Source organism: Rhinopithecus roxellana, chromosome 2 (assembly GCF_007565055.1).
Source record: "Rhinopithecus roxellana isolate Shanxi Qingling chromosome 2, ASM756505v1, whole genome shotgun sequence".
NCBI classification, from domain to species: Eukaryota; Metazoa; Chordata; class Mammalia; order Primates; family Cercopithecidae; genus Rhinopithecus; species Rhinopithecus roxellana.
Genome location: NC_044550.1, coordinates 52,516,597 through 52,540,074, shown reverse-complemented (window position 1 = coordinate 52,540,074; position 23,478 = coordinate 52,516,597). Strand labels below are relative to the sequence as shown.

At 38.7% G+C, this 23,478-nt stretch overlaps 1 protein-coding gene across 18 annotated transcripts in view; it reads right to left on the bottom strand.

Annotated features, from left to right (window-relative positions):
* The window catches only part of SEC31A (SEC31 homolog A, COPII coat complex component), a 76,053-nt gene that overhangs the window by 5,075 nt on the left and 47,500 nt on the right, over nucleotides 1-23,478 (bottom strand). For 8 of the 18 annotated variants that reach the window (XM_010358932.2, XM_010358931.2, XM_030916143.1 and 5 more), the window contains 7 exons: nucleotides 21,578-21,751; nucleotides 17,203-17,326; nucleotides 14,977-15,318; nucleotides 8,044-8,082; nucleotides 5,777-5,835; nucleotides 4,175-4,438; nucleotides 1,388-1,507 (listed from right to left, as the gene is read on the bottom strand). In XM_010358932.2, coding sequence (XP_010357234.2) covers nucleotides 1,388-1,507; nucleotides 4,175-4,438; nucleotides 5,777-5,835; nucleotides 8,044-8,082; nucleotides 14,977-15,318; nucleotides 17,203-17,326; nucleotides 21,578-21,751 — 1,122 coding nt within the window. The remainder of the gene's footprint in view (nucleotides 1-1,387; nucleotides 1,508-4,174; nucleotides 4,439-5,776; nucleotides 5,836-8,043; nucleotides 8,083-14,976; nucleotides 15,319-17,202; nucleotides 17,327-21,577; nucleotides 21,752-23,478) is intronic. The other 10 variants (XM_010358941.2, XM_010358942.2, XM_030916176.1 and 7 more) reach the window with 4 other exon arrangements.

Here is a 23,478-nt window from a genome sequence, read left to right as displayed (position 1 = left end):
CCAAGGAGGCAAGGGCAGCCAGGCAGGCAGAATATTAGAACTTCTTCCCCAACTAATTATAGGAATTATAGGAACACGTTGTCTTTTATGCTTCTCTATTACCCAGAGCTCCTTGGTATCCAGGAGGAATACAGAATGATGACCGAGAGAAAGGTAAATCATGGCCTGTCTATTTAGAAGTGTGCATAAGGGCTAGCATGTATCTGGTTATCAGCTTCGTCTGCTCTCGTTTCCACCTTGGTCTTCCCATCACTCCCAGAATGTCAGGCACGAAGCTTTCCTGATACTTCCAGTACAGAGAATGGCTTTCCACAAAGCCACTGACCAGCAGAAGGCTGCACATATTAATACTCAATGTCTGATGAAAAATAAAACCCAGAAGTTGTTTTTTCATGCAGACAAGAAGCCAATGATTGAAAACATTCAATGTGTGCTAACAGAAAATGAAATTTCACTTAAGACTGGCTTTGTGGAATGTTTGTTGTTGCAATACAGGGGTATCCTAAGTAAACTAAGTAAAATCAGTTGCTTTAAATGTAAATATGCCTCCGATATCTAAAACTTTGAACTATCGTTAACATCTCTGCAAAGCTTTAGAAGATGATCTATCTACTTTTAATAATTTCAATATAAGTTCAAAAAGAAATCCCAAATCTGAGTTTCTTGCATAGCACCATTATGTTCTATTTATGTGCCAAATACCATTTTGTTGATGAGAGGCAGTAAAGCTCGGTGGTTGAGAGCATGAATTCTAGAGCCAGAATGTCTGGGTTTGAATGCTGGCTCTGACCTTAAGTGTTACTTAACTGCTCTTTGCCTTAATTCTCTTGTCTGTAAAATAAAAATGACAAATCTATCTGCCATTAAGTTATTGTGAAGATTAAGTACATTTATATATAAAAAGCAATTAAATATATTTCTATATGTAATGCAAACTATGTAAGTGCTAGCTTTATTACTTTTGTGCAAACTTTTTAGAAATATACCTTGTAGGACTTCAAGCAATAATTATAGAAGAACTCCATAAAGGATTCTTCTATTTTATTTATTTATTTTGAGATGGAGTCTCTCGCTGTCACGCAGGCTGGAGTGCAGTGGTGCAGTCTCGGCTCACTGCAACCTCTGCCTTCTGGGTTCAAGTGATTCTCCTGCCTTAGCCTCTTGAGTAGCTGGGACTACAGCTGCATTCCACCACACCCAGCTAATTTTTTGTATTTTTAGTAGAGATGGGGTTTCGCTATGTTGGCCAGGATGGTCTTGAACTCCTGGCTTCAAATGATCCACCTACCTTGGCCTCCCAAAGTGCTGGGATTACAGGAGTGAGCCACCACGCCTGGCCAAGGATTCTTCTAATTAAGCAAAATATGATTTAAAAAAAAATACATACAGGGTCTGTTGCTGAAGAAAGGCAGCGCTGAATAAGATCCTCAAATGTGGTCTTTAGAATGAGGTGCTCATCTGGAATAGGTTTCTTGGTAATTTTTTTTGTTGGCAAAGACTGCACATGCTGGAAGAAACACAACAAAAACAGATCAGAGATGACCAGAAGCTACCTTATATACACAATCTTGAATCTATATGATAAACAGAAACTGACAACCTTGAAGATAGACCTATTCAAAATCAAATTAAAATTTAATGTGTGGAATCACGTAGGATAAGTAAAAATAAAAACCAGATATCTAGTACAAAGTGTAGGCACTCTTCCTACAGTTTGGATTTTCATATACAGGACTGGATACAAAGTAGTTGATTAATTAGGTAACATATGTTGGTCAATATTGTTTATAACTGATGGGAAATAAGTACGTGCCAGCAGAGAATAAAAACAAGGCACTGAAAAACACACTTGGCTGGTTAGAATGGCTGCTTGCTCTGCTTGTTGGCTCATTTTCATGTATGCTGGCATTCTTCTATTCTTTGTTTTACTCTTAGAGGTTGTTAACTGGGCTGTGATCAAAACTGTAAGATGAAGCCAAAGATTAAGAGAGAAGACATCCCGATGCTGCTGAGTGTACAGATGAAAGAACAAAGAAGAAATGGTTAAGTTTTATTAGTTCATTCTTTCACTCATTCAAAAAACATTAGGCAACTATGTACTAGGCACTGGCTATGTACTACTGGTGAGCCAATACAGAAATGATCTCAGTTCTCAGGGAGTTTATGGGCTAATGGAAGAGGCACAGTTTAAAAACATCATCAATATATGTAAAATAGCAACTGTAGTACGTTAACACTTGCTGGAAACAAAAGATGCTATAACTGAGATTTGACTGAGGGAAGGGAAGGCTCTCTTCAGGAAATTTTACTGGAAGGACAAAATGGAGTTGAACAGTTAAGTAGGAAAAAAGAGTATTCCAGATGAAAGGAATAACATGTACAAAGGAAGGATCACAGTAAAAGGGAGTTAAAAGGCCAGTATAGCTGGAGCAGAGAGAACGAGTATGAGCTGAGGCCTTCCAGACAATGTTGAATATTTCGGTCCTTATCCTGAGAACGATGGGAAGCTGTAATGTTTTAGGCAAAGACGAAAAAAGGCCAAATTAGAGATGGATCAAAGTAGATATCAGCAGACCAATTAGGAGGTTCCTGTACTGACGAAGATTAGAGATGAAGATAGCATGGACTAGAGTAAAAATGCGGAGAAGAAAGGATTCAAAAAATATTTTGGAGTGATATCGACAAGATTTGGGGAGACAGATTTAAAATAGAGGTTAAAGGGAAAAGTGTATAAAGATGATCCCCAGGTTTTTGCCTGGATTCCACAAAAAAGGTTATGGTGCCACTCACTGATAACAGGAAACAAGGCAAGATGACTAAGTTTGGGAGGAAGAGTATGAATTAGGTTTTGGACATGCTGAGGTTGAAGTGCCTCCAAGACATCCAAGTAGGCAAGCAGCTGGGTATATAGCCTGGCTGAACACTATGTATCTTTCTCTTTTGATGGTAACTAAGGTTCAGGTCTAGGCGAGTACAGCATGAGAACCCAAGTCTAAACAAATATAAGAGGCTGAGTAGCTTCCCAAAATAACAGGCTTATAATCTTTTTAATTTTTTTAATAAAACTCTGTAATTTTTATTTTTCCAGAAAGAACCACTTCTTCTCATCTTTGTCAAAATGTTTTTAAAATGCAACTCTTAACATTTAAAAATTCCTTAGGCATATTATCTCTCTCTTTTTTTTGTTGAGATGGAGTCTCGCTCTGTCGTCCAGGCTAGAGTACAGTGGCGCGATCTCAGCTCACCGCAACCTCTGTCTGCTGAGTTCAAGCAATTCTCTTGTCTCAGCTTTCCGCGTAGCTGGGACTACAGGCGCATGCCACCACACCCAGCTAATTTTTGTATTTTTAGTAGAGACAGGGTTTCACCATGCTGGCCAGGCTGGTCTCGAACTCCTGACCTCAGATGATCCGCCCGCCTCGGCCTTCCAAAGTGCTGGGATAACAGGTGTGAGCCACTGTGCCGGGCTTCAGGCATATTATCTCTTAACAGTAAAGTATACTCTTGTGACAAGAGATACAATCTTTACAAATTTGACTTCAATGAATCAAAGACAGAATCAAACAGTAGAACTAGTTTTTTTTACTTGGGCAGGAGTTTGTTTCATCTTCTTATATTGAATTTTGATCTAAGCTCTTTATTTCTCATGAATAGATCAAAACACTTAACTCTGTATGTCTAAGTGTGTTATGTAGAAATGTGTTAAATTTTTCAACATTCAGGACTTTGCCAACTGGCTGTTTGTGTTGTGAAAAGCAAGTAAAAAATGTTTTTCTGTATCTGAAGATAAGGCTGTATTATTAGCTTTTATACATACACATAAAAATATATAACTCACTACATTTTTATTTTCTATTTTGAAGAGAAAAACCTTTGGAAACAGCTTTTGCTTAGCAACCTCAGATGCAGAGATGATGCATCTGATTTTAAATTATGGCTACTGACCTAGCCAAGTTATAGTAAATACTCTCAAATGTATAACCTTCTTTTATGTGGCCATGTAATTGAAAAATAATATACATACATGATCAATCTTAAAAAAAAAGTTACTATTTTTTGTTTAGGTTGTCTAGATGTTTAATAATAATCATGTAATCATAAAAGTTAGCACATTAAAGAAAATATACTGAAACACAGCCATCTTCCCATTCCACTTCTACAAATTTACTGTTACCTGGAAGGTATTTCCGATAGGAGCCCCTGGGGCACCTTCAATATTGGGCTTTGAGAAAGATGGTGGCATGCCTGTTTGACCAAGAGGTTGCTGTATGCCATGGAAGGGCTGGCCACCTGAAAGATGTGGCTGTGGGAATGAAGACTGGCTTGACAGTGGTATTGGAGCTGAAGGTTGTTGCTGCAGCATCTGTGACTGGGGGTCACCCAATGGGTTCATGATTGGTGATGTGATGGGAACAGGAGGCATGAAGTTTTCAGGCATCTGTTAAAAGATGAAATAAAAGACACCAGGAGTAAGAATAAAAACGATAGCAATATTTCTTCAGCTTAAAATAAGGGAGTGAGGTTATACCATGGCTAAACAAATTTTTTAATAGTAGTAGAATGCTTTTTTCTAATGAAATTTTATGCAGAATAAAGTAAAAGTAAAACATAAAAATAGAGCTGATTTGGCTAAGACAGATAGGGAGCTCAAACTTGGACTTCTTTGTCTCCCTTTGCCCTCCCATACTTATCCCCAATAAAGGGGAGCTAAAACCATGGCTTTTTTTTTTGAGACAGTCTCGTTCTGTCACCCAGGCTGGAGTGCAATAGCACAATCTCAGCTCACTGCAACCTCTGCCTCCCGGGTTCAAGCAATTCTCGTGCCTCAGCCTCCCAAGTAGCTGGGATTACAGGTGTGTGCCACCACGCCTAGCTAATTTTTGTATTTTTAGTAGAGACAGGGTCTCACCATATTGGCCAGGCCGGTCTAGAACTCCTGACCTCATGATCCGCCTGCCTCAGCCTCCCAAAGTGCTGGGATTATAGTCACCATGGCATTTTTGAAAGAGGGTATCAGGTCTGGAGAACTGTATGTAGCAATACTGGAATCAGAGGTGCCAAGTATGCATGTGCGTGTATGTGCACATGTGTTTAATATGATCAGAATGTAATACCTAAGTAGACATTATTTGGCAATTCTATCACACTAAAAGTACAAAATTCAGTTTCTGATTAATACTAACCTAAATATTGGGATTCTTTCCTCATTTAAAGCCTCCTAATTTTATATTATGGCCTCTCATTAGTATATTTAGGGAAGGAGGTCACTAGGAATATTTTTAAAAGTAAAAATGGCTTGGGCAGAAAGAAGCATCTAATTTGTGCTTAACAGCTCTTAACAGTTACTGAGACCTGTACAGTGCTCAGCCATGAGGCTATTTCATTCACACTATATGTGACAGAAAAAGTCCAACATTTAATTGCCAAATTCATGATTACTAGTAGAACCCAAAGACCAAAGTAATTCCAAAACAAAAAGCAACCCTGAAGACTGAAATTTCCTATTTTTTGAAAGAGGCCTGTTGGGAATTTATATCTTGCCTTCTAAAAGGGCTTTAATTAATATCACCATCATCAGAACAAGGTTTTGATGATACTGTTTTCTACTTCCTTTCCTTCCCTCCATGGATGAGAAGGCGCATGTTGAAGTACGCTTTAAATACATCACTCAGTAAGCTTCGCTTTTAAAAGGATCAGTGAAGTATAGTGTGTTCCAAGTGGCTATGTGGTTAACATTACATCTGTAGGCCATTGGATGAACATCTTTTTCTAGTACCTTCTTCTTTTTGGGTACTCTGTTCAAAGCTGGAGGGTCATTCCAACCATTCTGAGGACCTATAACAGATAATAGAGAACGTATTCCTTTAGAATCCTGAAAGGAAAAAAGTAAAACTGAATCCATCACTTAATACTCCAAAATTCTGCCTTCACCCTGAGATAACTGTCACAAAGGTTTTACCAGCTGAGTGTGGGGATCACTATGTGGCCCTGGATTCTCACACTCACATCTCTTAATAGGAACAAGGCCTTCACTTGGTAGGTAAGATATCTTGACACTGTTTCCATTTAAACTGAAAGAGCTGTGCTAAATTTAGGGTGGTGAAGTTTTTATTTATATTGGTGTATGACTTTCAAAGATCAGTTTACTATTCTCTCCTAATAATGAAAATACAGTCTGCTAAAAAACAAAAACAAACAAACAAAAAAAACCACCAGGCTTCTGATATATTCAACATATGAAAAAAAAGAATAAAATTAGCAATCTCCTATTTGCCAAGAGGGCAATTCAACATGAGCAAATCATCTATTCTAAACATGGTAGAAATACTGTCAAGAGGCCGGGCACGGTGGCTCAAGCCTGTAATCCCGGCACTTTGGGAGGCCGAGACGGGCAGATCACGAGGTCAGGAGATCGAGACCATCCTGGCTAACACGGTGAAATCCCATCTCTACTAAAAACTACAAAAAATTAGCCGGGTGAGGTGGCGGGCGCCTGTAGTCCCAGCTACTCGGGAGGCTGAGGCAGGAGAATGGCGTAAACCTGGGAGGCGGAGCTTGCAGTGAGCTGAGATCCAGCCACTACACTCCAGCCTGGGCGACAGAGCGAGACTCCGTCTCAAAAAAAAAAAAAAGAAAAAGAAAAAAAAAAAAAGAAGTATTGTTAAGAAAAAAGCAGACTCCAACTATGTAACACTAATAATTTTTATCATCTTTGCCTTGGGAATTATAAGCAAAGTAAAAAAGGGTATTCAAATATCTGTGCTAAGATTTTTAATGCCATAAAAAAAATTCCAGGCTAATAGCAAATATAAAATTAAAATACTACCAACTGTAGTAAATTTCCTCTTAAAAAAAAACACATGCACACACTAACAAATCAAAAAACCCTGCTACTTCAAAGTGAAAAATGAACAATAGTAGCAGAACTTATTAAGTATTTTAATGCCAGTATCTTCAAAGAAAAAAGGAATACAACATGCTGGAAATTAGACAGAATAATTTCTAAATCACAATTAATTCTTTTACATTTCACTAAGTGTGAGTTTTGATATCCTCTATAAGGAACCAGATACTTGCTAAAGAAACTTTTATGTATGTATATATGTGAAGACAAAAAATTATTCCCTTTCCAATAAATGTTCTTTCAATATTTTAACTTGCACTTGTTTAACTGATATACATATTAAGTCACAAGAAAACTGTCAAACCAAAGTCACAGAAACTTTAAAAAATACAGATCTTCAACTAACCACCAGCACTTACTTGTCTTGATTTTAAAACATAATTCAGGCGAGGCGCAGTGGCTCATGCCTGTAATCTCAGTACTTTGGGAGGCTGAGGCGGGTGGATCACTTGAGGTCAGGAGTTCAAGACCAGCCTGGCCAACATGGTGAAACCCTGTCTCTACTAAAAACACAAAAATTAGCCGTGTGCGGTGGTGCATGCCTGTTGTCCCAGTTACTCAGGAGCTGAAGCAGGAGAATTGCTTGAACTTGGGAGGTGGAGTTTGCAGTGAACCAAGATTCTGTCACTGTACTTCAGCCTGGGTGACAGAGTGAGACTCTGTCTCAAAAAAGTAAAAAATAAAGATAAAAAAATAAAAGCAGAATTCATTTCTTAAAAGTTTACTAGGAGACAGAAAATCAGATATGGCTCAAAACAGTCAAGGGTTAACCACAAAATATTAACTCATATGCTGTTTTCTGATTAACAAATTCTTAAACTTCTGGTTCTACATAATCATTCAAATCTCTGCAATCACTTTCTAGTCTTACCCGTGGCTTAAGACAGTCTTGGCATAGTTATTTTCTTTATGTCTATATAAAACAGACAGCCTTTATAACCAAGCTACTTGTGTAATCATGTAAATTCAATCAGTTGTAAAATTTGATTCAATTAGGAAGCCAAAAAAAAAAGAATTATCCTGATCAGATTTAGGATATCATCATCTTTGAAGTTCACATGCATTATCGTTAATGTCCATTCATTAATTGTATTCAATTATTCAAAGATTTCCAAAGGTATATTTTATAACCAATTCACCTTCCAACATAGGTGCCTGGTCTTGGACAGAATGGTTTTCTGTAGACAAAACGTAAAAATTACTTAACAGTGTTTACTGAAGACATTCTAAACTTTACTCATTTTATAATTGTTTCTTCTCCCTTCATTAATCCCCAGAAAGTGTAAATTAATTTAATAAGAGAACAAAACTTACTTTTTAACCAAGTCATGTGAAATGTCTTCTAATTAAGTAACCAGTTTTTTGACAGAGGGAATTCATTTGTTAGATCCAATTAACTCTTAAACATCACTTTTTTCTTACTGTTTTTAAGAGAAAATTTTATCCCTTCATATTTAAAAAACAATGTTTCCCTAATTGTTTGCATTAACTGTTTTTCTACTATTTAACTCATGAAGCTCAGAAATATCACTGAGGGGATAGCACTTCCTAACATATTCACCTAATGTGTCTATTTTGGTATTGTTCAAAGCTGTGAATCCAAATCAGCTATGGAGCTTGTTAAACCACAGATTCGAATTCATTAGGTATAGTGATAGAACCTTAGATACTGTCTTTGCAGCCATCTCCCAGATGATATGAATGCTGCTGGTCCAACACTCTCTTGAAGCAGCAGGGAACTGGAGAAATGGGGTGATTTCTACACGTCCTACAGACTTCAACCTGCATTTGATAAGGATAAATGTGCTTATCTTAGCACAGTGGTATCATTTTTTCACTGCTGGATTGAGGAGGCCCCAGTGGTCTGCACTCTGCAGAAACTAATTTCTGGGGTCATGCTGTGCATATAAATGAGAATAGGCCCAGCAAATAATGTAACCACCTCATATGGTCCTTTCTGTAAGAATATACAGATTTATGAGTGAACTCCCATTCACAACTGCTACTAAGAGAATAAAATACTTAGGAATACAACTTTCAAGGGATGTGAAGGACCTCTTCAAGGAGACTTACAAACCACTGCTCAAGGAAATAAGGGAGGACACCAATGGAAAAACATTCCACGCTCATGGATAGGAAGAATCAATATCAGGAAAATGGCCTTACTGCCCAAAGTAATTTATAGATTCAATGCTATCCCCATGAAGCTACCACTGACTTTCTTCACAGAATTGGAAAAAAACTATTTTAAACTTCATATGGAACCAAAAAAGAGTCTGCATAGCCAAGATAATCCTGGGCAAGAAGAACAAAGCTGGAGGCATCACGGTACCTGATTTCAAACATTACTACAAGGCTATGGTAACCAAAACAGCATGGTACTGATACCAAAACAGATATACAGATCAATGGAACAGAACAGAGGCCCTCAGAAATAACACCACACATCTACCAGCATCTGATATTTGACAAACCTGACACACACAAACAATGGGAAAAGATTCCCCATTTAATAAATGGCGTAGGGGAAAACTGGCTAGCCATATACAGAAAACTGAACCTGGACCCCTTCCTTACACCCTATATAAAAATCAACTCGGCCGGGCGCGGTGGCTCAAGCCTGTAATCCCAGGACTTTGGGAGGCCGAGACGGGCGGATCACAAGGTCAGGAGATCGAGACTATCCTGGCTAACACGGTGAAACCCCGTCTCTACTAAAAAATACAAAAAACTAGCCAGGCGAGGTGGCGGGCGCCTGTAGTCCCAGCTACTTGGGAGGCTAAGGCAGGAGAATGGCGTAAACCCGGGAGGCAGAGCTTGCAGTGAGCTGAGATCCGGCCACTGCACTCCAGCCTGGGTGACAGAGCAAGACTCCGTCTCAAAAATAAATAAATAAATAAAAATAAAAATAAAAATCAACTCAAGGTGCATCAAAGACTTAAATTTAAGACCGAGGACCATAAAAATCCTAGAAGAAAACCTGGGCAATACCATTCAGGACATAGGCATGGGCAACGACTTCATGTCTAAAACAGCAAAAGCAATGGCAACAAAAGCCAAAATTGACAAATAGGATCTAATTAAACTAAAGAGCTTCTGCACAACAAAAGAAACATCATCAGAGTGAAAAGGCAACCTACAGAATGGGAGAAAATTTTTACAATCTATCCATCTGACAAAGGACTAATATCCAGAATCTACAAAGAACTTAAACAAATTTACAAGAAAAAAGCAAATGACCCCATCAAAAAACGGGCAAAGGATATGATCAGACACTTCTCAAAAGAAGACATTTTTGCAGTCAACAGACACATGAAAAAATGCTCATCATCACTGGTCATTAGAGAAATGCAAATCAAAACCACAATGAGATACCATCTCATGCCAGTTACAATGGCGATCATTAAGAAGTCAGGAAACAGATGCTGGAGAGGTTGTGGAAAAACAGGAATGTGTTTACACTGTTGATGGGAGTGTAAATTAGTTCAACCATTGTGGAAGACAGTGTGGCGATTCCTCAAGGATCTAGAAGTAGGAATACCATTTGACCCAGCAATTCCATTCCTGGCATATACCCAAAAGATTATAAATCATTCTATGATAAAGACACATGCACATGTGTGGTTACTGTGGCACTATTCACAATAGCAAGAACTTGGAACCAACCCAAATGTCTATCAACGACAGACTGGATTAAGAAAATGTGGCACATATACACCATGCAATACTATGCAGCCACAAAAAAGGATGAGTTCATGTATTTTGCAGGGACATGGATGAAGCTGGAAACCATCATTCTCAGCAAACTATCACAAGATCAGAAAACCAAACACCACATGTTCTCACTAATAAGTGGGAGTTGAACAATGAGAACACATGGACACAGGGAGGGGAACATCACACACTGGGGCCTGTGGGGGTTTAGGGGAGGGATAACATTAGGAGAAATACCTAATGTAGGTGACGGGTTGATGGGTGCAGCAAACCACCATGGCACGTGTATACCTATGTAACAAAACTGCATGTAACCCAAAACTTAAAGTATAATTAAAAAAAAAAAATACAGATTTACAGACTGAGCACAAGTCTCCCAGAAATCACTACTTCCTATAGGAAACCAAAGTTTCTAGCAGTGGACAAGAGAAAAACAGACTGACAACACGGCAATCCCAATTGTCAAATACTTAGGGTCAGGCCAGGCCCAGCCTCAAATCAAGGGTATACAATGTCAGTATGTCAGACACATAACTTATGTGGATTCAGCTATCATTAATTGACGAGGGAGGGAGCAAAGCAGAAACTAAAATTGTGATTTCATTCTGCAGTTAAATAGGCTGTAAAAGAATAGAAAAAATATAGTGAGTTCAACTGAGTTTGAACTCTACTCAAGAAGCACAGTTTCACAGGGAAACTGTGAGGCGGGAGAGGTAATCCCATAGTTTGAAATCTCATGGTGCAGAGTGCAATTCTAATGTTTACTGACAGATGTTTTTCATACAACATATAAATGCAAGCCAACTTTTTCATCTGGGGTTTAACTGTAAAAAGGATCAATGATAACTGGCTGTAAGTGATTTTCTATTTTTATCTCAAATGATGACTTTACAACCTAGCTCTCCATGTGAGATATGAGTTCATAACAGTATAGTTCATAAATGCCTGGTAAGTCACTGTGTGTGCATTACAATAAAGGACTGACTTGATTCCCGACTACTCCTGCACTCTCAAGCACCAGGCTTCAGCTTCTGGCTGAGGGAGGTAATATAATACAAACCTAAAAGTATTGGAAATACACGGGGCTTGACCCTTTAGTCAGGTCAAAACAACATGCTCTCTTCCTGTTCCTCATAAGAAGGTGCAGAAGATGAGAGGACTGCTTTTAAGCTGTGGGTGTTAAATCCTGGGAGGGTATTCAGACTTTACCAACTATTAGCAGCACAAAAAAGTCTGTGGAACTATTTTCTTATGTCCCCTTGGTAAAATGACACCAAAGTCATAATAAAATCAAATTCCAAGTTAGGGGTAAAACTGAATAGAAGCAAAACAAGTCTCTCAAGAGGAACAGTCAGTTGGCTAGCCTGAATAAGTTAAAGGGGGGTGGGGAAGGTCTGCTGAATAGAAGGTAATATTTTATAATTAAGTACCCCTCTCCCAAAATATATGCCTAACTCCTCCTAACCTCAAACCATGCAATATATTAAGCTATGTGTTTTAGTAAAACCCCAACAGTCCTTTTGTTAATTTAACGTAGTTTTGTCTCAATTATAATTCTAACCCCTTTCAATTCTTTTTGCTTTTATAGATTTAGATTTAGTGACTTTTCTTAAAAAAACTTCTCGTACTCAAGGATTGATTTTACTTATTTTATTTTTGAGAGAGCGTCTTGCTCTGTCACCCAGGCTGGAGTGTAATGGCACAATCTGGGCTTACTGCAACCTCCGCCCCCTGGGGTTCAAGTGATTCTCCTGCCTTAGCCTCCTGAGTAGCTGGGATTACAGGTGCTCACCACCATGCTTGGCTAAGTTTTGTATATGTAGTAGAGATGGGGGTTCATCATGTTGGCCCGGCTGGTCTCAAACTCCTAACCTCAAACAATGCACCCACTTTGACCTCCCAAAGTGCTGGGATTTCATGACTTTTTACAAACAGTTCAACTGATCTCTACTTTATAGAGACATCCTTTAAAAGTGACAGGACATAAAACAAGCTACCTGAAGAATATAAATATCTACAGAAGACTGTAACATGGAGATTCATTATGGATGTGAAAAATGATACTCTTGGTCAACACTTTTAAAAAAATATCAACACAGTACATTTTAACCTTGAATAGAAATGTCTCAGAAAACTGGAGAGGAGATAATCCTTCCCTATCCTTTTTTAACTCTTTCGAAAAACTATAAAGTGGGGATGAATATTTTACTCTTTTTAAAACATGACATAACTTTAAGGGCATGGAAAAATGGTTCAGGGCGTAATATTAAGAAAAAAGTAAGGTCAGGCGTGGTGGCTTACACCTGTAATTCCCAGCATTTGGGAGGCCGAGGTGGGTAGATCACCTGAGGTCAGGAGTTTGAGACCAGCCTGACCAACATGGTGAAACCCCGTCTCTACTAAATACAGAAAAATAATCTGGGCTTGGTGGTGCACACCTGTAATCCCAACTACCCGGGAGGCTGAGATAGGAGAATCACTTGAACCCGGGAGACAGAGGTTGCAGTGAGCTGAGATCATGCCATTGCACTCCAGCCTGGGTGACAGAGTGAGACTCCATCTCAAAAAAAAAAAAAAAATATATATATATATATACACACACATAATTTTTTTACTTTTGAAATTTTTGTTAAAAACTAAGACGCAAAAACATGCATTATCCTAGGCCTACACAGGGTCAGGATCCTCAATATCACTGTCTTCCACCTCCACATCTTGTCCCACTGGAAAGTCTTCAGGGGCACTGAAACACAGCGGTCATATTCTATGATAACAATGTCTTCTTCTGGAATAATTCCTAAAGGACCTGCCAGAGGCTGTTTAGCAGTTAACTTTAAAAAAAAAAAAAAAAAACTAGTAGAAATACATTCTAAAATAATGATTAAAAGTATAGTAAATATATAACCTGTAATAGTTGTTTATTATCATTATCAAGTATTATATACTGTACATAATTGTATGTATTATACTCTTCTGAGTGGCAGACAGCACAGGTTTGTTTACCCCAGCATCACTATAAAGACATGAGTAGGCTGGGCGCGGTGGCTCACGCCTGTAATCCCAGCCCTTTGGGAGGCCGAGGCGGGTGGATCACGAGGTCAGGAGATTGAGACCAGCCTGGCTAACATGGTGAAACCCCATCTCTACTAAAAAAACACAAAAAAATTAGCCGGGCGTGGTGGCGGGCGCCTGTAGTCCCAGTTACTTGGGAGGCTGAGGCAGGAGAATGGTGTGAACCCGGGAGGCGGAGCTTGCAGTGAGCGGAGATTGTGCCACTGTACTCCAGCTTGGGCAACAGAGTGAGACTCTGACTCAAAAAAAAAAAAAAAAAAAAAAAACCCATGAATAATACATGTTGCACTACAACAGTGTATCAGCTAAGACATCACTAGGCTATAGAAAATGTTCAACTCCATTATAATCTTATGGGACAACCATTATATACGTGGTCTGTCACTGACTGAAACTTTATTAGGCAGCATGTGACTGTACATCAAAGGAGGAAGATGTGTGTATAATTCTGGGATCAACTCTCTTTCCTTAAGACTTTAAAAGTAGTAATATCTGACTGGATGCGGTGGCTCACACCTGTAATTCCAGAACTTTGGGAGGCTGAGGTGGGCTATCACCTGAGGTCAGTAGTTTGAGACCAGTCTGGCCAACATGGTGAAACTCATCTCTACTAAAAATACAAAAATTAGCTGGGCATGGTGGCTTGTGCCTATAGTCCCAGCTACTTGGGAGGCTGAGGCAGGAGAATCATTTGAACCCAGGAGGTGGAGGCTGCAGTGAGCTGAGATCACACCACTGCACTCCAGCCTAGGCAACAAAATGAGACTGGGTCTTAAACAAAACAAAACAAAACAAAACAAAACAAAACAACAACAACAAAAACTCAATCAAGGCCAGGCTCAGTGGCTCACACTTGTAATCCCAGCACTTTGGGAGGCCGAAGTGGGTGGATCACTTGAGGTCAGGAGTTTGAGACCAGCCTGGCCAACATAATGAAACCCTGTCTCTATTAAAAATACAAAAATTAGCCGGGTGTGGTGGTGCATGTCTGTTATCCCAGCTACCTGGGAGGCTGAGACAGGAGAATCACTTGAACCTGGAAGGCAGAGGTTGCAGTGACCCGAGATTGCACCACTGCACTACAGCCTGGGTGACAGAGCGAGACTCTGTCACACACACACACACACACACACACACACACACACACACCAAAAAAAACAAACCCAAACTTCAGTCAACACCTCACATTACCCAGTTTACAAACAGTTAGAAATAATACCCCTCCATCCACCCATCTGTTCATAAACAAAGGAGGGGGCCAAACCAAATCCCTTTCAAGCGCAGACCTGTTCTTTGGGACGCAGGCAGCTCACTGGCAGCAGGCAGTGTACCTGTTGTTCCAGGAGGCAGTGCATAAGCTGAAGATGATGGTGGAGCTCCTGGTCCGCCATGCTGGAAGGATGCTCCAGAGGAAGGGGGAGGAGGGAAAGAAGTAGCAGGGCTGGAGGTAGGTGAAGAGGCCTGGTGCTGTGCTGCGTACAGCTGAGACTGCCCAGAATAGGAAGAAGCAGAAGATATGTAAGGGGTGTTAGGGTAAGCATTTGAAGTAGGAGGAGCAATAGGCTGCTGAGGTCGATACATTGCTGACCCCCCTGTTCCGAAGGGATACGGCTGGGCTGGTTGATAAGCTACACCAAGGAGAAGAAACAGAAAATTTCAATTAGTTACAAGTTTATTCAGATAGTAGCAGAAAACTAAAAAGTTATCTCAGTCTATAGAAATGATTTTAATCAAAATAAGTTATAATCCCAAATTAAAAATTTACACTGTTATATTTTTGAGGCTCAAATGCCCCAAATACGCTTGAATTCAATAGATTCAGTACTTGAAAAATGCCATCCCCAAACTGCTGCTGGTTATGAAAATCTTTGAATCATCAGATCCAAGAACTGCAAGACTGACCCTTTTCTGAGACTTTTCTTGATCCTGTGAAAAGACTACAGTGACCACCAGATGGAACCAGGGAGGAATTATATATTCAAAGCACCCCCCTTTACAGAAAAAGTTACATGGAGTTTGGTGGCAGCTCCAGACCTTCCTCCCAATAAGAACTGTAGGGTGAACACTATTGTTATGCATCAAATATCTTCTCCAACATCCAGTTGAATCACCAGCTACTGAAATTTTGAGTTTGAGCACAGTTCCAGATTAATAGCCAACTCTATGATCCCTAACAAAATTTTACATACAGTTTGAAGATGGTTAGTAAACAATCAGGCAAGGCAGCCAACTCATGCTTTAATGCAAAGACCTAAACCCAGATTAGGGAGTTGTGGACTTTTTTTTTCTTTGAGACAGGGTCTTGCTCTGTCACTCAAACTGGAGGGCAATGGTGTAATCGTAGCTCACTGTACTCTCAAACTCCTGTGCTCAAGGGATTCTCCTGCCTCAGCCTCCTGAGCAGCTGGGACTATAGGCTATAGGTGCCACCACACCCAGCTAATTTTTACATTTTTTTTTTTGGTAGAGATGGGGTCTTCCTTTGTTCCCCAAGCTGGGCTCAAACTCTTCACCTCAAGCAATCCTCCTGCCTCAGTCTCCCAAAGTGCTGGGATTGCAGGCATGAGCCATTATGCTTGGCTTAGGGAGATATAAATATAAATACCAAGACATTCTTTGTGACCAAGCGTAGTATGAACCTCAACAGAGTGAATCTAGTAAAAGTGTATCTGTTCCTTATCTACTCTAAAGACAGCTTTCACATTAAACGTTTGAGCGAAAAGGTTGTATCAAATTCATATTTATGTTGAGTAATAACATCCATTTTAGCACAGAACACACTCATTAAATCTTCCCCTTTGAGAATTTTATTTTTTTGCACTTAAATTTTCAAACAGTGCCAATATTTCACTTTCCATGTATAATTATTTTATTTTAAAAATGCCACTAATAGATACATGTCATTACACATTTGTTAAAACCCACAGAATGTACAACACTGAGAGTGTAAACTGTGGACTTTGGGTGATAATGAGACATTGATGTAGGCTCATCGATTGTAACAAATACACACTGTGGCACAGGACGTCAATAGTGGGAGCACTCTACTTTCTGCTCAATTTTGTTGTGAACCTAAGACTGCTCTAAAATACAAAGTCTATTAAATAAATAAAATGGAAAAACAGTAACAACAAATGCCCCTTGAAACCATTTTTCTAAAAATAATTTGTGTCACCTTGCCTGAAGAAAAAGAATACATATTAAATAATTTCTAAAATTCTGTTTCTTTGTATCAAAATCATGGGACACTTGATTCTTTTTAACAAGTCTTAGTAATGGCTGAGGAACAGGAATCAACTACTCTGAACAGAGTGACAAAGAAGCTACTTCCTAGCATGGTGATTCAGGCCACCTCCTAAAAAAACATGTTTTTTTTGCAGCAGGGACTCAGGAATCCTATGCAGAATGGTTCTTACTTATTGATTTGACAATGACTTTGGGGCTTCAAAGTAAAGTTACTACATTGGATCATAAATACTGCTCTGAAAGGACTTTGGGGTCACACTACTTACGCTGTGGCTGTGGATAAGGTGGTACCTGGGTGTGCATATGACCTGGAGATGTGGGAAGCTGACCAGCAGCATTTGGATTAACATTTCCATGCATTATGAAACCTGGAGGTGGAGGATTTTCTCCCTAGGAAACAAGAACATGGTAAGAAGGCGGATTACAAGTAGAACCAGGAACTTCACCAGATGGAATTATAATCTCTGAAATGGAATTCTATGTTTATTTAAAAAAAAAAAACTTTATTGCATAAGAAACATTGCATTTTGCATATTCTATCTCCTCAGAAAAGCACATTTTCTGAGCAGTACATTTTGAATGATTAAAAGATCAGACAGATCCAAAGTAATAATTGCAATGAATGGCAAAAGATGCTAACAGCCTTTAAAAATATTTATGAAATGTCACCAGGATTTTCCATCTCTACTAATTTCCATCCACTACTCCACTCTGTAAATATAAGTATAAATGCCATAAAGGGATCTTTTGTTTCTCTTCAATTTCTGCAATGCTAAAAAAGGAAAAAGAAAGAAAAAAGAAAAAGTCTTCAGTAAAATCAGATTTAAACCACTGCCAAAACCTTGGTTGGTGTTTTTGTAGTTCAAGTCAATTTAGAACTGCAAAAGGAGGAGAGGAAGGATAAGGAAATAAATTAATTATACTAAAAACTGCTTCTTGCATCCTAAAAGCATTAAAATGCAATGAGCAGGCAAATGGATGGGGAGTGGGGGTGAAACAGCTTGAGGAAGGTGAGTAGAGAACATATAACTATGTATATTTAGGTGAGCAGAACTCTGCTCAAAGAGGAATAATGAAGGATATACCTGTGTGTCAGAGGGAGAGGCTGCAGGTGGATGGCTGGGAAGGGCAGTAGGAGTTTTGTTACTCCAGGTAGTGACAGTAGGGGCAATTCTAACCTGAATTGAACAAAGAAATACCAATCACAGAAAATAAAAAATGAAAACGTTAAAAGAAGAAAAAAACCCCAAAAGGTATTAATAGCCAGATGCAAAGCAAAGGTAAGATTGGCAAGAAAACATACATTAGGCAACCGCTTTCAAGGTAGCTGGAATTCCCAAAAAAACAAAACAACAACAACAAAAACCACACAATCACAATGAAACAGGGAGAGGAAGGCAGCAGAAAAATCAATAGGAAAACCTACATCAAAGCACAAGAACAATGCCATTCAAGTGTCAAGTATAAGTGGGGAAAGTGAGGCTTTGTAAGTAGAGAAGGAAAAAAGACATTCCAGAAAAAAACATAATTGAGTAAAAAAGCGATGTTTTTTGGAAGCATTAATAGTATTCATGCTACTACTAATCTACAAACACATTGGTATAAACTCTCTTTTCTGGATTTCATTACAGCCACAAAAATCATATTAGTACAATATGAAGCTTAAAAGTCATACAATCAGAGTATTAAAACTGAATATTAAAGATCATCCAGTCTAATCCCCACCCTTTATCGCTGACAAAACCAAGGTCCAGAGAAGGGAAGGGACCTACAACTCAATGGTGATTCCAGGTCACCTGATTTCCAGGCCAGTGTTTTCTATACTACACTACGTTGCTTGCCGTAGAGGCCACTGGGTTTTTGTTTGTTTGTTTGTTTTTGAGATGGAGTCTCGCTCTGTCGCCCAAGCTGAAGTGCAGTGGTGCAGTCTTGTATCACTGCAAGCTCTGCCTTCCGGGTCCACACCATTCTCCTGCCTCAGCCTCCTGAGTAGCTGGGACCACAGGCGCCTGCCACCACGCTCAGCTAACTTTTAGTAGTTTTAGTAGAGAAGGGGTTTCACTGTGTTAGCCAGGCTGGTCTCCATCTCCCGACCTCGTGATCCGCCCACATCGGCCTCCCAAAGTGCTGGGATTACAGGCGTGAGCCACCACGCCCAGCCTATTTGTTTTTTTGAGCCATCAAAATCCTTTTTGTCAAGTAAATCTTTGCAGAAACTCCAAAACATTAAAAAAAAAAAAAAAATTAATACAATTGACTCTTGAACAACATGGGTTTCAACTACGTGGGTCCACTTACATACGAATTTTTTTCAACAGAAGTTACACAGAGTGTGCCTGACTCTCTTGCCTCCCCTTCCACCTCCTCCACCTTTTCTCCCTCTGCCATCCCTGAGACAGCAAGACCAACCCCTCCTCTTCAGCATACTCAATGTGATGACAAGAAGACCACTTCCACTTAATGATGAATATTAATGATGAATAATAAATATATTTTCTCTTCCTTATGATTTTCTTAACAACATTTTCTTTTTTCTAGCTTACTTCATTGTCTTTGTTTGTTTCGAGACAGAGTTTTTTGCTCTTGTTACTCAGGCTGAAGTGCAATGGTATGATCTCAGCTCACAACCTCCGCCTCCCAAGTTCAAGCAATTCTCCTGCCTCAGCCTTCTGAGTAGCTGGGATTACAGACACGCGCCACCATGCCAGCTAATTTTTTGTATTTTTAGTAGAGATGGGGTTTCATCATGTTGGCCAGGCTGGTCTCGAACTCCTGACCTCAGGGAATCCACCTGCCTCAGCCTCCTAAAATATAGGGATTACAGGCATGAGCCACTGCACCCGGCCTGGTTACTTCACTGTTAAGAATACAGTATATAATAAATACAACATATAAAGTGTGTGTTAATGGGCTGTTCATGTTATCAGCAAGGCTTCCAGTCAACAGCAGGCTAATTTTAGGGGTTAAGTTCTGGGGAGTGAAGTCATGGATTTTCAACTGCACGCAGGGTCGGTACCCCTAACCTACACGGTTCAAGGGTCAACTGTAAAGGTTAAGCTGCGCTGCTCAAAGTGGAAGTGGAACTCCCACTGATCTGGCTTCCCTCTCCTCCCTTTGACCCTGCCTGTTAACACTGCATTAAAACCACAAGCCACTGTCCTCATTCATTCAGTATATCATAAGCTTTAATCAAGAAAATCACTGCTTTATTTATGATTCACTTTGTCTTTTCCTACAAGTATAACATTGGTAAATCAAAGTATAACAAATCTTTCAATGTTTTTATCTTTTTCCAGAAAGATAAAGCTAAGGACATAAAGAGCAAATATTCTCTTTTCCTAATGTAGAGCTTGCCTTGCTTCAGTACCATGACAGGTAGTTTGGTTTAACAAGATGCTTGGGAGTTCTAATCCCAACTTGGCCGGTAACCGGCCATGCAATGCTGAGAAATTCCAGCTCTGTCTTCAATTCTGGTGGGCTGCTTGACATCTCTGCTTCTCAGTTTTCCAGCCATCATCTGTTCTGCCCTACCTATGTCATAGACTTTCTAAGTCTAGTGCAATCTCCATGAGCAGGGGAATCTAGTCTATTTTGTTCATAAACATACCCCCATAGCAGCTAGAGCAATGCCAGGCACTCATGGCAGGGTCTCAAAAAAAATTTGTCAAATTAATGAAAAAAGTCAAAATAGAGAGTATTCTAGATAGTTAACAGCTATATTCAAATGTAATCTATCCTGATTAAGTACCAATCAAAAACATAACAGACAAAAGGACATTAATTTTTTTGTTTTGCAAGATTTTATGTTTACTTTTGCTATAACAAAATGTAAAAAGACTCCATCAATCCTATCAGCAATTTGTTCTGTTTTAAAATAGGCAGAGTACCTGTTAACTTTGCTATCAATCAAGACCATTTATTACCTATGGAAAAAATATTCTTCATTTAAGTACACGAAGGTTATCTGCTGGTCTGGAAATATGGAAGTTTCCATGTGAAATAGTAAAAGATATTAAGAAGCCACATTTTATGACACCAAACATTTGGTAATTTAAATAAAAGTATTAGTTCTTTTCACATTCCACATAATCTAAAACTTCACACACCTTTGGTCATTCATTTTTCTCTAATATCTAAATTGTCCAAAAAAAAAAAAAAAAAAAAAGAATCTGTATTCTGGATATACTTTATTGTGCAAACACAGAATACACTAAGCCTAAACCTATACTGATGATTAAAAATATTCAAAAAATACTATCTCCTAAAAATACTTTATAAAACAACCACATCACCAAGATTGTTCCTGCTACTTTACAGCTTGTTAGATGACTCAAAGAGAAGTTTCAGTAACAGATACACATGTGTAAGTAAACTTTGAGTGACAGAGAAATAGAACAAATCTCCCTAGAGAGCTTAAAACCAATTTATATCTAAAATACAATCTGTTTGACCAAATGAGAGAGATGATTTCAAAAAGCAGATCATAAATACAACTTCAAGAATCTAGAAAACAGATCTATTATAACAATATATTGTCTAGTTTTACCATATCAGAGAAGGTATCCTGCTGAACAAATGAAAACCACCAATTTGAAGAGAAATACAAAAGTATTCCTACTTCATCTGGACGATAACACTCACATGGGGATAATATTGTTGAGTTTGAACTCTCGGCATCTGGTGGTGGCCAACAACTGGTCCAGGCCTGCCCTTGGGCAGTTGCTGTTTCTCATACGGAATTTTAGGTGATTCATGTCCTGCTACAGGCTCTCCTTGTGCTCTACAAAGTCTGTCACGAAGCTGCATGATATTTGGCTAAAAAGGAATGGAAAAACAGCAGACTGTTAGAGTTCACCCAGGTATATTACAGCATGTTAATCTTCTTAATCAGATTATTCATCAAGATATCCCTTTTTGTTCATAATGCTGGGTATTATACAATAGACTCTGACACACAGATTTGACTGTGCGCTTTCTACTACTCAAGATTGGCACCAAAGGTCCATGATATACAGTGCAACTTGTAATTTAACGGAGGCAGAGATCTGAATTATACCTACCTCATGGTTACTATGCAAGACCAGTATCACTTATCACCAGTACTCTTTTGATGTTTTTTTGTGGTTACCTAATGCTCATAAATCACAAAACTACTTTAAAAACTGTAACTAAGGCCAGAGGCGGTGACTCACGCCTGTAATCCCAGCACTTTGGGAGGCCGAGGTGGGAAGATCATGAGGTCAGGAGATCAAGACCATCCTGGCTAACACGGTGAAACCCTGTCTCTACTAAAAATACAAAAAATTAGCTGGGCGTGGTGGCAAGTGCCTGTAGTCCCAGCTACTGGGAAGGCTGAGAATGGAGGCAGCAGAATGAAGTGAACCCGGGAGGCAGAGCTTGCAGTGAGCCAAGAACGCGCCACTGCTCCAGTCTGGGTGACAGAGTGAGATTCCGTCTCAAATAATAGAATACAACTATAACTAAAAGAGGCCACCAAAGAGAATCAACTACTAAAGATGGTTATTGAAGAAAATGGTGATTTAAGAAAGAGATGAAAATGTTAAAAGAGATTTTTAAAATAAAGAGTAAGATGTGAAATTCAGATCTGTAGCTCATATAGATCTACATGCATAGAGACTTACAAAAGTATGAGGTGACCATATATATGCTCTAAGTATTAACAAATAACAAAAAGGCAATGTGTTAAAATGTTTCAGCAAGATTTTAGTATCTTTAAAAATTATACATTCCTATACATTTGTTAAAGGTTTAAAGGGATCATTTAAGTGTTTTAGGCATATTTTATTTGCCTTTTACAGGGGAGAATTATATATTACAATGCTATCACAAAGTTTCAGGACATAGTCCCCCAACAAAAAAGGCAGGGTCTACTGAGATAAATAGGAAAAAACATCAAAATTATGCTTTTTGGCCTAAAGAATGTTCTTTAAAGTCCAAAAAAAAGAGCATGAAGAATAATGTATAGAAAATGGATGTGCTTATAAATGGTACTGAAAATGAATTAATCTTAAGCTAGATGAGCTAGGGGTCTTAAGGTAAATTAGTCTTAAGATAAAAATTCTTATATCTCAATATAACTATTTACTTACAACTTTTTACTTACTAAGTAAAAAGTCTTAACAAAACTAGTATGCCAAAGTCACCCTAAAGGAAAAGATTACGTATCATCTATTCTACCTAACATTCTCATCAACAATTCAGAAACGAATGAGATGGATCTTATAGTTAGTGTTTACAAAACCAACTAGAGAGTCATACCTCCATAGTCCTGGAGAATATTATGTACTTTTACCCAATGAAATTTATCAATACTTCCCTAAAACAGACAAAAATACTAAAAACAATTGACTAAAAAAAAAAACAAAAAACATAAAAACATAAAAAACAGAATAAAGTGATTAATAAAAAAGTATAGAGACAAGACAGTATCTGCAAGGCTCAAAATCAAGCTCCATCAGACACAAAATGCAAATATATTCTTGTGGAAAAGTTTCCTCAAACCTCACCCGTACTTCTACCTA